The sequence below is a fragment of the Mytilus californianus genome, unplaced genomic scaffold, assembly GCF_021869535.1.
Source record: "Mytilus californianus isolate M0D057914Y unplaced genomic scaffold, xbMytCali1.0.p SCAF_11, whole genome shotgun sequence".
Taxonomy (NCBI): domain Eukaryota; kingdom Metazoa; phylum Mollusca; class Bivalvia; order Mytilida; family Mytilidae; genus Mytilus; species Mytilus californianus.
This window is the reverse complement of record NW_026262593.1, coordinates 46,568,009-46,584,894: the sequence shown is the minus strand read 5'-3', so window position 1 is coordinate 46,584,894 and position 16,886 is coordinate 46,568,009. Positions and strand designations below refer to the sequence as shown.

At 34.0% G+C, this 16,886-nt stretch overlaps 1 protein-coding gene across 1 annotated transcript; it reads right to left on the bottom strand.

Annotated features, from left to right (window-relative positions):
* Positions 1 to 3,892: 3,892 nt before the first annotated feature.
* On the bottom strand, positions 3,893 to 14,377 carry LOC127720190 (uncharacterized). The gene is made up of 5 exons (XM_052226666.1): positions 14,133 to 14,377; positions 11,173 to 11,286; positions 10,528 to 10,618; positions 6,751 to 7,010; positions 3,893 to 4,103 (listed from the first exon to the last, which is right to left on the bottom strand). Exons 1-5 carry the CDS (start codon positions 14,268 to 14,270, stop codon positions 4,068 to 4,070), a joined length of 639 nt encoding a protein of 212 aa, XP_052082626.1. The 5' UTR covers positions 14,271 to 14,377; the 3' UTR covers positions 3,893 to 4,067.
* Positions 14,378 to 16,886: the final 2,509 nt, after the last annotated feature.

The following is a 16,886-nucleotide window of genomic DNA, read 5'->3' as shown; positions in this document are numbered from 1 at the left end:
TTGTGTTTTGTATACTGTTGTTTGTCTTTTGGTCTTTTTCTTTTTGAGCTATGACGTTGTCAGTTTATTGTCGACTAATGAGTTGGAATTTTCCTTTGGTATCCTTCGCCTCTCTTTTAAAATAAAGGCTACTCTAAAAGTCGAAATGTGTTTTGTCAAACCTACTTCTATCTAAGCTAAAAGGAGAGTAATTGTATACCAATGGTCCCTCGCTGTTATTTTGCCTGTTGCGGGTATATGATGTCTTGTCTATCAAGTATGTTCAAGTGATAATTTACCTTTAAGCATTTTCCCTAGTTTAAATATCCACACTAGTACATTGTACCCAAGCCTGACTGTCTAATAGGAATACCTGCTTTCTTTTTTCACGGTTTTTCACACTTTGTAGAACAATAAATCATATTAACATGAACATATACCAATTTAAAAATAAGAAGATGTGGTATGATTGCCAATAAGACAACTATCCACCAAAGTTCAAATAAAGTTGATGTAAGCAAGCATAGGCAACCGTATGGCCTTCAATAAAGAAAAAAACCCATACCGTGTATTCGGCTATTAGTTGGCTATAAAAGGCGCCAACTTGCAAAATATGAAACAATTCAATTGAGAAAACTAACGGCCTAATTAATAACAAAACAATTTACGAAACACAAATATGACAGACATGAACCAACGACAAACACTAAACTACAGGCTCCTGACTTGGGGACCAGCACATAAATAATGTGGAGGGGTTAAATATGTTTTAATATGCGTTGCGGAACATATTGACTATATAACTTTTGTTTCTCTCTTAATAAGCTTTCGAATGAGGTATAAGGTATATCTATAATTAGGGGCTAAAGGGTCGCAGCAGTCCATTCCATTATTCAAAATATCCATTTCATTATTCAAAATTGGCTGTATAATTTCTTAATTTTCACGCGTATTTTGTCATTTAGGTCCTCCGTAACCCCTCTAATGGTCATTGCGACACATATCGTTTATACTCAGTTTATTCCTCTATCAATAGGCTTTAATTTGGTGTATAAATGTTTCCTTGATTAGGGGCTGACGGGTTGCAGCAGTCCATTCCATTATTCAAAATAAGCTATTTCTTAATGTTCACGCGTATTTTGATATTTAGGTCCTTCGTTACTCCTCTAATATGCGTTGTGGAACATATTGACTATATAACTTTTGTTTCTCTCTTAATAAGCTTTCGAATGAGGTATAAGGTATATCTATAATTAGGGGCTAAAGGGTCGCAGCAGTCCATTCCATTATTCAAAATATCCATTTCATTATTCAAAATTGGCTATTTCTTAATTTTCACGCGTATTTTGGCATTTAGGTCCTCCGTAACCCCTCTAATGGTCATTGCGGCACATATCGTTTATACTCAGTTTATTCCTCTATCAATAAGCTTTAAGTAAAACAAATAGTATCAACAAATTTTACAAAATAAACAAATTTTGTCATATTTTATTCATGTTGTTGCAATGTTAACTCGTGAAATGTGAAATTTGTTTCTATTTTCTGAACTTCTTGTACCTTAGTGTAGTTAGGACAAATTTAAGAATATGAATGTAACTTTTTGATTTGCACTAATACTTGGGCCAAATATGGGCCTTATTGCCACTACTCCTTTTTCATTTTTGATAAAATAACGGTATACCAGCAGAGTCACATCATTAGCAAAAGCGTAACTATAGAATAATTGGCTGAACTTTTTTAATGATCTGTAGAAAAAAATACACACAAAGAAGTATATAAAAAGAGATGTCACAATGTCGATTTCAGATACACATCTCATTCTAAAACATTATATAGAATAGCAAAATTTTCGGGTCTGTGTTTTTGTTTTATGTTTTTCTGCTTTGTATCGATCTGATGAGTTAAGCCTTTTTCAACTGATTTTTATAGTTTGTTATTGTGTTGTACTGTTACACCACTGTCCCAGGTTAGGGGGGTTGCGTTCACAAACATGTTTAACCCCGCCAAATTCTTTATGTGCCTGTCCAAAGTCAGAAGCCTGTAGTTCCGTGGTTGTAGTTGGTTCATGTCGGTCATATTTGTTTTTCGTAAATTGTTTTTGTTAGGAATAAGGCCGTTAGTTTTCTCAATTGAATTGTTTCATATTTTTCATGTCGGGGTCTTTCATAGCCGACTATACGGTATGGGTTTATCTCATTGTTGAAGGCCGTACAGTTGCCTATAATTGCTAACATTCACTTCATTTGAACTTTGGTGGATACTGAGAGTTGTCTTATTGGCTATCACACCACATCTCCTTATTTTCATATTTAAAAAGAGAGGTCTTTAAAAAATTTGCATATTATAGTTTTTTTTTTAAATTTAATGTATACGGGCTAAAAGGGAATATGAGACACTTCGGTAGAGCGGCGACCTTTTTTCCTTCGTGAAAATATGATAAATCTCAATCCAGTCATATACACTCGTACATAAGTCATATTTCATTGTTACATATAGCATCGTGTTCCATCGCAATCTAACCTCATGATTCGTCGTAACCTTTCCATTTTCCATCATAACGTCATAATGTGTCATTTGATACGCCCATCGGAAATTTTATAGTTTCGTCATGATTTATATGGTAATTGAAATATAAAAGATTGTAATCTTTTCCGTCATGTTCGATTTTAAACGGCTGTGTTGCACGTTGATATTTCCAGCCGTAGTTTGTTAGCGAGCCTTTTCTCGATTGTTTCATATTCGATGATGGATAAATGGGACAGAAAGTAAAAGAGTTTAGTTATGTATCATCTGTTTAACATGCATGCATGACCAAACCATCCGTTGTAAAGTCGCAAGATATGAAAGAATCGATCTGTCAACATTGCACATTAAATATGGTAGGAGATGAAATCCATTTTATGTTCACGTGTCCTCTTTATGCTACAGCAAATTTAAATTTCTTGAACAATTTTTCCATAGTTTTCCCATTTTGTCCAATATAAACTAATTTGAACGATGACTAACGAACAATTAGATTTCATTATTTCATTTTTAACTATTTATAAAACAAAAAATTCAAGTAAGGAGAGAATCTAATCAAATATATATACGATCTGTTGCTGTATATATGTGACTATGATTAGCATATTTTTATTACATGTAGCTCAACAGTGATTTGTGTTCTGATGAATATAACTAGAGTTATTCCTCTTTATACAACTGACTCATTCTCGGTTGCAGTCTTGTAATGGACTACTCCATAGGCTTACATGTACATCAGTGCAAAACAGCTGTTCTTTAAAAAAAAATTAAAATAAAATGCTACATAGAAAATGTTTTTCATGTACATATCATGTATGTTGTAATGTGAAATTGTGATTTAATGGGAAAAAAGTGGGCCATGCCACGAAGAATGAAAAGTTACGAAACCCTGAAGTCAAAACTACTTTTTTTCTACTTTCTGTTAGCTGTTTTTACTAGGCCGCACCATTTTCAGTAAACACGATATCCTTCCACTTTCCTGGTTTGATATCCCCAAAAAGATTTAATATTTGTTTTAATCAAAATAGATGTTTTGATACAGCATAAACTTTTCATCAAACAGAAAAAAATGAGTCCAGAAAAAAATTGAGAAAAAAAATGGACTATTTTATTTAACTCCATGTTTTGAAAACTGGAGTTGTAATACAAGACTGGTACCTTTCTCTTCCTTCTTATTTGGTGCATATATGATGTGTTTTTTTTTTAGTAATTTGAAATCATTACAAATCAACACGAATGTTTCATGCATGTATTTTTATTTTTATTATAATTATTATTTTTGTCTTTGTTTTTTGTTGTTTTTTTTTTTTTTTGGGGGGGGGGGGGGGGTCTATTGAATGTTCGATACCTTCATGAGTCTATTTTAATATTAAAGTATATTAACTACTACTTCTTGTATTGGTTACTATTAATTACAGTAAAGAACAACGGTAAAAAGTGTATTTGGTACTCGTAAAGAGTCTAGTTTTCATTTTGATTATACTTGAAAGGATAGAGAGTTTGTTTGGTACACTTGAACAGATGCAAGATTTCCGAGAAGTATTATCAGTCCTCTTCTTTTGACATTAGATAGAAGGAATGAATGGTGACTCTCTTACATCCTGAAAAAGAAAGCACAGTTACATTTCAGTTGAGGCGCATTATAAACTTACTGTGTATGTGTTTAATAGTCTATACCTTGCATTAGTGTAGTTGTCTAAAGCGCTAGGGGTTACTTGTAAAACATGCTAGGTGTTTTACAAGATCAACAAGAGATTGTGTTTCCACAATCGAAACATGAATTGTTGTTTCACGTTTGCTTCAACCTTCGGTAAGGCATCTTAGTATGGTACCCCAAATTGGTCTTGATGTCCATCTGTCTAATGATAAACTACATCTACAAGGGTTTTAATCTTTTTTTTTATTATTATTGTATAACATTTGTACCAATCTTCTAATATATTTCCTCCCAGGGTTGACTTGGCTATAGAAATATTATCATTCCTTGGATTTCTTACAGCAGACAGAAGAACCTATGTCCATATGGTAACATAAAACTCAACCCGATTCCACGCTACCGGCACGTAAAGAGAACCCGGGATTCAACCCATTGAACCCATAACAAGGTAAAGTGTATGTCCCCTATCCAAGATACCTTTATACATGTATTTTAATGGCAGTAAAAAATTCTTGTACTTTAACGCCGTAGATCCACATTGCAGAACCTAGTGTAATGCAAGGAGACTGTTCATAGATAAATGTTATGCTATACGAGTTTACCTAGTGTAGTGCCATACAGGTTGTGCCTGTATATAATGCAAATGAATTGCTGTTTTGTTAATATGATATAAAAATAAGGAGATGTGGTGTGTTTAAAAATGAGACAACTATCTGCCACAGTTTAAGGTAGATCGGGTGTCTTTTTCTGAGCGTCATGTTGCAAAAATACTTTTTTTTTTTTTTAAATATTTACCACGTATCATTCATTATACAACAAAATACCTAAAACTTGAAATTAAAAGATTGAACTTAGTCATCAAAAAAATAAGTGTCGTAACGTATAATACTATTTAAAAATTTTGGGGATTTTTTTTTATGAAAATAAGGCCCGTGACCCCCTATTTTTATTTGATATTTCAAAAGTATTAATGAAAAGCAATTCTCTCATCGAATTTTAGCCAATTCTATCATTTAATTTAAGCTAAACCCCTAACGGGAGGGATTGTGCTTGATTTTCATATGATGAAGACATAATCTTTCAATCAGTTTAATTGAGGTCCGGAGCTGGCATGTCAGTAACTGCTAGTAGTCCTTTGTTAATTTATGTATCATTGTTATTTTGCTTAGTTTCATTTGTTACCTATTCTGACATCGGACTCGGACTTCTTTTAAACTGAGTTTTACTGTGCGTATTGCTGTGTGTTTGTTTTTTCTACATTGGCATAGAGGTATAGGGGAGGGTTGAGATCTCATAAAACATGTTAAACCCCGCCGCATTTTTTGCGCCTGTCCCAAGTCAAGAGCCTCTGGCCTTTGTTAGTCTTGTATGATTTTTAATTTTAGTTCATCTATATGTTTTGTAGTTTAGTATGGTCTCCATTATCACTGAACTAATACACATTTTTTTTTAGGGGCCAGCTGAAGCACGCCTTCGGGTTCGGGATTTTCTCGCTGTGTTGAAGACTCATTGGTGGGTTTTTACTCTTTGGTCGGGTTGTTGTCTCTTTGACACATTCCCCATTTCCATTCTCAATTTTATGTATTGTGTACCTCAGTGCTTTTGCGTGTCTAAAACAAAAACAGTGGTAATAGAGTCAGACTAACTCACAATAGGATACTCAGATTTCTGATTGGAGTCATTCTTATAATTTCTTTGAAGTTTTAAGATAGCACAGGAAAACTTGTTTGGATTCGTGATATTAGGCCCTACGAAGTAATTTCTCTTTAATGTGCCCATTTTTCCTTTCTTGGAGTAGGGAAGATAACTCGCGTAACTAACGACGCACGTTTTTTTATCCCAAATTCCGCTAGAAGCGTGCAATTACGTATACTTCGCCTTAATAGGCATGAAATGTTTGCAATCTAGATGTCACGCAAACGAAAAACATTCAATTGTTATTCGTCCATTAACATCATTATATTCTCTTGCTCTATCCACCACCAACCAATTCATGACGACATCACTGATTCAATCTGATTTAAAGGCAGATCTATATTGACTCGTTTTCTCGTCGAAGTTCTATGCAAAGCGAAATAAAAGATGTTATTTAATTGGATAGATTTTAAAGCGAGTTTCTGTTGCCTATAGTTTTCTAGCTAAATTTTATTTACATGATTTATAACCAATCCCCCTCATCTCATTCTTGATCCGACAATGTAATGTGACAAACTTGGTGTGAGTATACATTCTGTAGATCATGATCACTATGAGGAGTTCGGATATTACCAAAAAATGGCCGAACTTCAAAAGTTCGTGCAAATGAGTATTCATGCAAGGAGAATAATGAAAAATTCAAAATGCAAACCAAAAAAGTTATGAGCTTTTCTCATGTTTGAAGGCCTTACGGTGACCTATAGTTGCCTTACATCTTATATAAGTCTTGGTCTCTGGCGGATATAGTTGTCCGATGAAGGTAAATCCAGAAAAGCGCTGCGGCCGCACGAAATTATAATTTATAACGCGATATGTTCATGGTCTCATTTGCAATCATACCACTTCTTCTTATTTTAACATAAACCAATCCAGATTGTTGTTTAAATAATACGTACTCTCTTTCTCATCGATCGCTGGAGAACCTTACAGATCTCGGGCATTTCGAAAACAGAAGGGTCTGTAATGCCTTCGGTTAGGCCCATGAAACCGATATTGAAGATACCTTCTTGTGTTAGGAAACTTTCGGATAATGGTGCGCATTCTTTTGTCGTCATTGACATGGTAATTTGGCAACCACGGACATGAATCAGATACATGTCAAAATCAAGTGTGTCATCAGCTAAACCGTTATAGCTCGTCATTATTTTTGAGGAAGCTGAAAAATAGAAATAATATTAATATATCCATTTAAAATATTTTGAAAATCTTTATCAATTACTGGGTAAAGAAAGACACCATGATTGCATGAATAAAAAATAAACAAATAACGTGAAAACAGAAAACAACTACGGTAGCAAAAATACAACAACAGGAAATGTTTACTCATCCGGAGCACATTTGACTTTTAATTTAGTTTATGATAGAGTATCTTATGATCATCATTATGTTTCCTTTTCATCCTCTTTTCTTTCGTTCATGGTATTTCCAGCCCTTTTCTTTAACTGATAACTTTAGTGTATCCTTTGGTATCTTTATTGTTTCAACTTATATGGTCACGGGGAGGGGAACGTGGATGGAAGCCAAATAGTTCATATTCCAATAGCCCGATATTATGCAATAGAACCCAATTCGTGGCGAAGTGTGTACAATGACCCCGATAAATGGCTAGCGGTGTCACATAACTTTGTGGAGTAATTTGTATTGATATTGCAAAATATTGAATTTTGAACAATTTTAAGAGTTGCAGTATATAGAAAATATTCATACATTGTCTCACAAAACTACGGAAGCCGATTTAGGACCTTCCAAAAATATAATTTGAATTCGAAATCACGAATTTAAATCGATATCACGAATTGTATAATTTGTTATAACAGATTAAATTTGTGATAACGAATTATTGGAAATCATTATAACAGATTTTATAATTCGTAATTCCGAATTAAATTCGTTATCACCATTTTTTGTAATTTGTGATAACGAATTGAAATCGTTATAACGAATTGTATAATTTGTTATAACAGATTACATTCGTGATAACGAATTTGTGGAATTCGTTATCACAGTTTTTTTTAGTAATTTGTTATTTCGGATTAAAAATGATTAACACAGATTTTTAGCTCACCTGACCCACAGGGTTAAGCGAGCTTTTCTCCTCACTTTACGCCCGTCGCTGTACATTACTTTTACAAAAATCTTCCTCACTGAAACAAACTTGACCCCAATCCGGGGCGATTTAGTTTTAACGCATTTTATTTGCAAAATTAGAAAAAGGGATTGGACACAAACTGAAACAACATTAATGACGTGTTCTCCATGTAAAAATATAAACACAAAAACACTGTACACGTGTAAAATGGGCGGGTTAACTTACAAACTGATATATAAGTTTATTAGTCAGCGACCCAGTTTACACACCAAAAATCTCCAGAAAAATAATGTGTCTAATCCTCATATTTCTTGACCGATATAGTTTTATTTCTTCTTTTTCATTTAAAGTCTTTTTAGACCGGCGAATACATGTATCATTAGTGTGTATCGCGCATGGATAAATTTTACACAAAGGCAACGAAAGTAGTTTTGCCAACATGGTTTATCGAAGTGTAAACCTAGGAAAGAAAATCTAACAGACCAATCACATTTATTGATATGCTATAATAATATAACAATTATTTAATAATGACGAAAACATAATAGGAGTGCATGTAATTCAAAAACAAACACAAGATATAAAGAGGAAGAAAATAGAATATAAGTGCACAAGTAGATAAGGCTAGCCTGGAGTGAAGTGAAGTGAGAGCAATAAATCATGGTTTCTAGTTTGAAGAATGTGTGCAATGAGCCCGCAAGCGTAACAAAATGGACGACATGACCAAAAATAGAACACAAGGGTAAAATGCAAGTTTTTTTCTTTTATCTTGAAAACCGCTATAGAAAGAGAATTGTTTGGAATCACAAGATTTCAGTACTGTCTATTTACATCAAAATTGTAAGATTACTTTTTATAGGAATAATTTTCCTTTATTGACGTTTTTTTTTTATTTTGTGTTTTGACTATTATTTTGAAAATTATAATAGATAGAGAGAATCTTTTAATCAATTATTATAGCGAAAATGATCACTGAGAAAGCAAAGATCTACAAATAATTCCACATGATTGAAAGCTGCAATTGACCCTTTTTTACCCTTATGTTCTATTTTTGGCCATGTTGGCCATGTTGTTCCGCAGGCGGGCTCATCGCACACATTCTTTATACATGTAGTAGATATCCTTATTTATTTCTCTCACTTCACTACACTCCAGGCTAACCTTATCTTATAAATACTTTTGCACATTATATTCCATTTTCTTCTTCCTTATATCTGTTGTTTGTTTTTGAATTGCATGCTCTCCTAAAATGTTTTCGTCATTATCAAATAATTCTTAAATTATTAGCATATCAACAAAAACTTGAATATGGTTAGTCTGTTCGATTTTCTTTCCTGGGTTTTACTCTACGATAAACCATGTTGCCAAAACTACTTCTGTTGCCTCTGTGTAAAATATATTCATGGGCGATACACACGAAGGAAATCGCCGGTCTAAAAAGACTTTAAATAAAAAATAATGAATAAAAATGCATCGGTTACGAATTATGAGTATTAAACACGTTTTGTATGCCCCCGCCGCTAGGCGATGGGGGCATTAATTCTAGTCCTTGTCTGTCAGTCCAGTCCGTCCGTCGCGTACATTCCCAAATTGGTTCCCGTCCTCTAACTTTAAATTAGTTTGCCTCAACCAAATGTTATAAAACTTATACACTATGCTTATTACCACAAAACGCAGATAAATTTGAAATTGAATGGCGTCACTTCTACCGTTCTTGAGTTATGCCCCTTTATAAATAGACAAAGTGATAAATCTGTCGTTTCCGTTCTCTAAATTTAGTTTGCCTCAACCAAATGTTATTAATCTACTACACAATGTTTATTACTTCAAAACACAGATCAAGTTTGAAATTGGGTGGCATCATTTTTACCGTTCTTGAGTTATGCCCTTTACAAAAACAAAAAACAAACAAAATCCCTAATTAAGTGTCCAATGCCTGTTTATAAATTTGCAAATAAAATTCGTTAAAACTAAATTGATTGTGGCCAAGTTTGTTTCACTTTGGCCAAAAAGTTTAAAAACGGGTCAGGTGAGCTAAAAATCTGTGATAATGAATTTTAATCCGAAATCACAAATTACCAAAAAAACTGTGATAACTAATTCCACAAATTCGTTATCACGAATGTAATCCGTTATAACAAATTATACAATTCGTTATAACGATTTTAATTCGTTATCACAAATTACAAAAAATGGTGATAACGAATTTAATTCGTAATTACGAATTATAAAATCTGTTATAACGATTTCCACCAATTCGTTATCACAAATTTAATCTGTTATAACAAATTATACAATTCGTGATTTCGAATTCAAATTATATTTTTGGAAGGTCCTAAATGGGCTTCCGTACAAAACCTTTATTTAATTTGTAGTCTGTTCGAAACTGAATAGAAATGTTTGACCTAGCCTCACATTTTACCATATAAAAATGATTTAGAAAGGTGATATATATACGAGACAAATTTCCATGAGTCTACGATGGTAATAATTGGAATTAAAAAAGAAAATTGATAAGTAATTCACCAATGATCAAATCTTTATGGATTCTGTCAGAGTATTTATATTTATATGTAGTACTTACGTGGCATACAAAACTTTCCTCCTACGGGTTTAAAGGCCAATGGTAATGATTTTGCAGTGCAATTTCCCATTGTAAGCTCGTATTGTATTCCCTGAAATGGAAAAGGCATAGATTGGTTCACGACAAAAAAAAAATAAAAAAATGCAGGTACAGTTTATTAATACCAAATGCCAGGATTCAGAACAGAAATTGCTGTGTTTCGTCTCAAAGTCACAGGGAGACCCTTAGCACAAAGCAAAACTCATATCTCACTTTTATTTTTCATCCAGCCCAAACAAATCTAAGAAACACTGTTATGTAGCTTTCAGCCGTTTGTAAGGATTAGATAGTTGATGAACTAGGTTAGCTGCTACCATGCATTGTGAACTATTTGGTTATCGTGGTCGTTTACCTTGTAAAATCTTTGTACCAGATTCCTTTTCTGAAATAAACAATCCTCCTATTCAGACGCTTTCCCTGCAAAGGAATCATGGAGGTTATGCGATTGCATAAGCGTTTGTTTTGATTTGAATATAATACTAAATTAATTTACGAAATTTGAATATCGGCTAATTTCAGTTGTCTCTAGTGTTTGAATGATCCAAAATGTTCTTAAACCGTCTTGAACACGTTGCATGGAAAAATGAAAATGTCACACTGACTTACTTGACTGTAATCCTGAAAAACCTCTTGGTGAACTTCATAACCCATGACGTAGAGTGTTCCAGAAAGGTAGCCTTTTGCTATAGTAGTATCCATTGCCCACTTGTCATACATTGCCTGGAAATAAAAAAAAATAATAATTAGTTTTATGTTCATTACCGTCTTTAACGCGTTCCGATAGAATGTGGACGGAAAAGTGAAATGTTTGCTAAGTGTTCCCAGACAATAAGCACCATATCTCCCTTAAATTTCGAGTTTTTTTTTTCTTAGAGTAAATGGTGTATGCCTTACATTAAAACATTTTGAAAAACGACCTAATAACTAATAATAAAAAATGAATGCGAATGCACACATCGTGATCCAATACAAGAATATTTGGTGCTAAAAACCCGGGGCAATGCGAGAAATTGACTGTTGTGTTCAAGAAATTTGTGGGAAATTGCATCTATACTAGAAAGCGGCGATTGGAATTCGTCATGAAACAATGTGAAGTTATGACAAGATCTTTGAGATTTTATGAATTCACATTGTACAAATACATGTATATACGATGTCCAGTATTTACATGGCTTTTACTGATATATTTTCTCAATATGTCTTTTTCTCAGAAAAACTGACTCCGCAAAACACGAAATCAGCGCCGCAACATTTATTATACGATACATTACGATTGGCCATACATAATTTATGAAATCATTTTTTATGTTTTAGTAAATTACTACACTGTACTAACAGGGGATTAAACCCGAAACATTTTGCGCAGTTCATTGTAAGCCTTCTATCTGAATTTTGAAAAGAAAAAGACAGACGAACCAAGGGCAATAAAAAATCAAAAGTCACATTAAGCAGACAGTATCATGACAAAAAAAAAACAACGAAAATACCAGTAACAATAAAACATGAACATGAAACAGTAGATGAAAGATTGAGTAACAAGAACTACACAAACAATCTGGATGAACTCAGGTGATCCGGAAGGGTTAGCATTTTCAGTTCCTCTATTGGTTACCGTCTAGTTGATCATGCAAGTAAAATGTTTATGTTTGACAAATAAAACACTAGTATAAAATTGAGAATGGAAATGGGGAATGTGTCAAAGAGACAACAACTCGACCATAGAGCAGACAACAGCCGAAGGCCACCAATGGGTCTTCAATGCAGCGAGAAACTCCCGCACCCGGAGGCGTCCTTCAGCTGGCCCCTAAACAAATATGTATACTAGTTCAGTGATAATGGACGTCATACTAAACTCCAAATTATACACAGGAAACTAAAATTAAAAATGATACAAAACTAACAAAGGCCAGAGGCTCCTGACTTGGGACAGGCGCAAAAATGCGGCGGGGTTAAACATGTTTTTTGAGATCTCAACCCTCCCCCTATACCTCTAGCCAATGTAGAAAAAACAAACGCACAACAGTACGCACAGTAAAACTCAGTATAAGAGAAGTCCGAGTCCGATGTCAGAATAGGAATTAAACAAAAGAAAATAAACAAAATGACAATAATACATAAATAACAACAGACTACTAGCAGTTACTGACATGCCAGCTCCAGACCTCAATTAAACTGATTGAAAGATTATGTCTTCATCATATGAATATCAGGCACATTCCCTCCTGTTAGGGGTTTAGTATTATACCGTCATAAAATATATGAGAAGAACATAACCCGTGTCATGCCAGCAACTGGCAGTGATGCATATTTGATCAGACTAACTACTTACTTAGTCTATTTCGGAAACACTACAGTAACGATTTCACTTATTGTGTCTATTTTGTATTATATTCAATTTTATCTTCAGTGTACTGTCTTGTAGATGCATGAGGATTAACATTAAAAATAGAATACAGGGAGATAACGGGTCGATGAGACAGCAACCCAAAGAAAAAATAAGCAAAATACATCTAGAGGTAAACACACAGTCTTCCTATTGTATGCAATACATTATGTCAAGCTACGACTTAATCATCCCGAGTATATAAAATTTGTAAATAAATTTAGCAATAACAATCGAAGACCTGCTTGCCGTTCAAAGTAAATTCTCCAAATAAAAAAAAACCAAACAAACCATTAAGATATTTCATACGAAAACTACTAAAAGAGGTTCCTGACTGTAGACAGACACAAGACAATGTGGCGGGGTTACACTTGATTAAGATTTCAAACTTCCCCCTTTTTTAATCTAAATTGGTACAGTTACAATACGAACATAACAAAACAAACAATAAAAGAGCAGTGCAGGAAAATCAATTGACTTTAAAAAACGTGTAAAATAGATATTAAAACAAAACAAAAATATTACATCTTAAACCGCATCAAAGAATGCACGCAGTTACTAAAAGTAAGTTCAAAGCACTTAAACCTATTGGTAAGTAGTTATACCGCTTATACTCAAGATCGTTTGCAGTAATTCAGATATCGAGAAAAGCCATTTCAATTGATATTTTATAGTGCGTCTTTTTATGTTGTAATGTTACACTACTGTCTCAGGTTAGGGTGAAGGTTGACTCCTGTTAAAACGTTTAAACTCGCTGAATTTTTATGCATATGTCCTAAGTCAGGAGCCTGTTGTTCAGTGGTTGTGGTTTGTTGGTGTGCACGTGGTTCATAGGTGTTTCCCGTTTTTTATATAGATTAGACCGTTGGTTTTCCTGTTTGAATTGTTTTACACTAGTCATTTTGGGGCCTTTTATAGCTTGCTGTTCGGTGTGAGCCAATGCAAGGCTCCGTGTTGAAGGCCGTACTTTACCTATAATTGTTAACTTTTTATACATTGTAACTTGGATGGAGAGTTGTCTCATTGGCAATCATACCACATCTTCTTATTCATATAAACAGTACAGGGATATACTACCTTGTGTAATGCCTTTAAAAAACTATACAGAAAAAAGTTTAAAAAAGAAACAAGATTTAAGTATTATCTAGAAATTCACTTTAAAGATTTGAAAATTAACACTTACCGTGATGCCCAACGGATCTCCATTATTTTTTAAACCAATTGACATCCCCACTTTTCCCTCCAGTTTTTGTGGCATACAACATGAATAGGCTTGCCCAACAAATATTGCAAGACTTAAAACAAGTAAATATGTCTCCATATTTCGTGTTGAGGCTATTTCTTCCAAATACTACAAACGCTTATATACCAACAGTGATGTAATGATACAGGCTCTTATTACATTGGTTATAGACATGTGCATGTATTGAACTGCGTTTTATTAAAAAACCGGACATGTTGACGGATAAAGGATATATCATGTAATTTACAAGGTTGAGACTATTGTCATTTTGAAAGAAATATATATGATTTACGTTGTACTAAAATAATGTTGTGAAGAACAGCAATAATACATAAAGTTCATTTGAAACATATTCCAATAGTCAAACACCAGTAGTGTTCACTGGTATTCAGTTTGGCATATTCTGTCCGTTTAAATTTTAGCGTTTTTTAATCCAGAAAAGCGCTTCGAACGCACCAAATTTATCAAGTGTTAGCTTCATTTATACGAATTCAATGTGAATTACATATGAAATGCTTTTAATGGTGAAATTGAAATGTCCTAATCATTCATCTATAACTATGTAAATGACTTTATTCAAATTACATGGTAAAAGACGGAATCTAAACACTGTCAACAGAGCAATACTAACAGGCACAGGGTAACATTCGGATGCATATTCAGGATTTTGAAAACGGGGGGGGGGGGGGGGGGGATTACAATAGGTTATAATAGGTTTAAAAACTTTCCTTATCCACTAATAAGTTGTTGGCGTTTAACGCCACTTTCAGATTACTTGACTTTATCTTGGCAGTCAGTTTTCATTGAATAGCGCCTTCCAAACTCACAACCTCAGTGTTGAAATGCTTTTGATCACAATAGATAAACTTTCAGCACAGGCCCCTTTATTAGCTTGAAATGGTCTGCGTGCTACTATGACATTTTAAACTAGAGGCTCCAAGGAGCCTGTGTCGCTCACCTGCTATTTTTATTTACAATTGATGCATGAAATAATGCAACCGTTATACATTTGCTTTAGTTTCAGAGATATAAGGCAAAAGCTGTATTTTACCCCTAAGTTCTATTTTTAGCCATGTCTGACATGTTGGTTGGCATGCAGGGTCATCGGACATATACCCTAGTGATGATTGTGGCCAAGTTTGGTTAAATTTGTCTCAGTTGTTTCAGGAGAGAAGATTTTTGTAAAAGATTACAAAAATTTACGAATAATTGTTAAATTTGACTTTAAAGGGCAATAACTCCTTCTGGGGTCAATTGACCATATTGGTCATGGTTTGACTTATTTTTAGATCCTACTTTGCTGAACATAATTGCTGTTTACAGTTCATCTCTGTCTATAATAATATTCAAGATAATAACCAAAAACTGCAAAATTTCCTTAAAATTACTAATTCAGGGGCAGCAACCCAACAACGGCTTGTCTGATTCGTCTGAAAATTTCAGGACTGATAGATTTTAACCTAATGAACATTTTTACCCCATTGTCAAATATGATCTAAATGGTTTAGTTTCAGAGATATAAGCCAAAAACTGCATTTTACCCCTATGTACTATTTTAGCCATGTCGGCCATCTTGATTGATGGGCGGGGTCATCGGACACCTTTTTCAAATTAGATACCCTAGTGATGATTGTGGCTAAGTTTGGTTAAATTTGGCCGAGTAGTTTCAGAAGAGAAGATTTTTGTAAAAGATTACAAAAATTTACGAAAAATTGTTAAAAATTGACTATAAAGGGCAATAACTACTTATGGGGTCAATTGACCATATTGGTCATGGTTTGACTTATTTGTAGATCTTACTTTGCTGAACATTATTGCTGTTTACAGTTTATCTCTATTTATAGTAATATTCAAGATAATAAACAAAAACTGCAAAATTTCCTTAAAATTACTAATTCAGGGGCAGCAACCCAACAACAGCTTGTCTGATTCGTCTGAAAATTTCAGGGCAGATAGATCTTAATCTGATGAACATTTTTATCTATGTCAGATTTGCTCTAAATGCTTTAGTTTTAGAGATATAAGCCAAAAACTGCATTTTACCCTTATGTTCTATGTTTAGCTATGTCGGCCATCTTGGTTGGCAAGCGGGGTCATCGGACACATTTTTTAAACTAGATACCCTAGTGATGATTGTGGCCAAGTTCGGTTAAATTTGGCCCCGTAGTTTCAGAGGAGAAGATTTTTGTAAAAGTTATCGGACGACGACGACGGACGACGACGGACGACGGACGACAGACGACGGACGCCAAGTGATGAGAAAAGCTCACTTGGCCCTTTGGGCCAGGTGAGCTAAAAATTTACACGCGACCGTCAATTGCCCTTGGCTATTTAGTTTTAAGGTTAGTGCGCACTTTTGCTGTTATTTCTTCCAACTATGAGTAAGGATAATTACTATGGTCATAAGTCAGGAAACAGATAGAAAAATGGTATAAAAACACGTCAAGCTATATATTTGTATGTAACGACATTAAGGAACATAAACGGTAAAATATATGTACGGGCTTGAAAAAGGAATAGAAACAAAACATGGAAAACTGAAATGCGGCCTCTGAAAAATTGACTGCAATAACTACTTGTAAATATATAAGTTTATTGTGCATACAACGGTTCGCATTTAATAATTGACTTCAAGAAATTTCTATCATTTATCAACAGAACGAATATTTTGATAAAAGTTAGTCCTAGAGGATG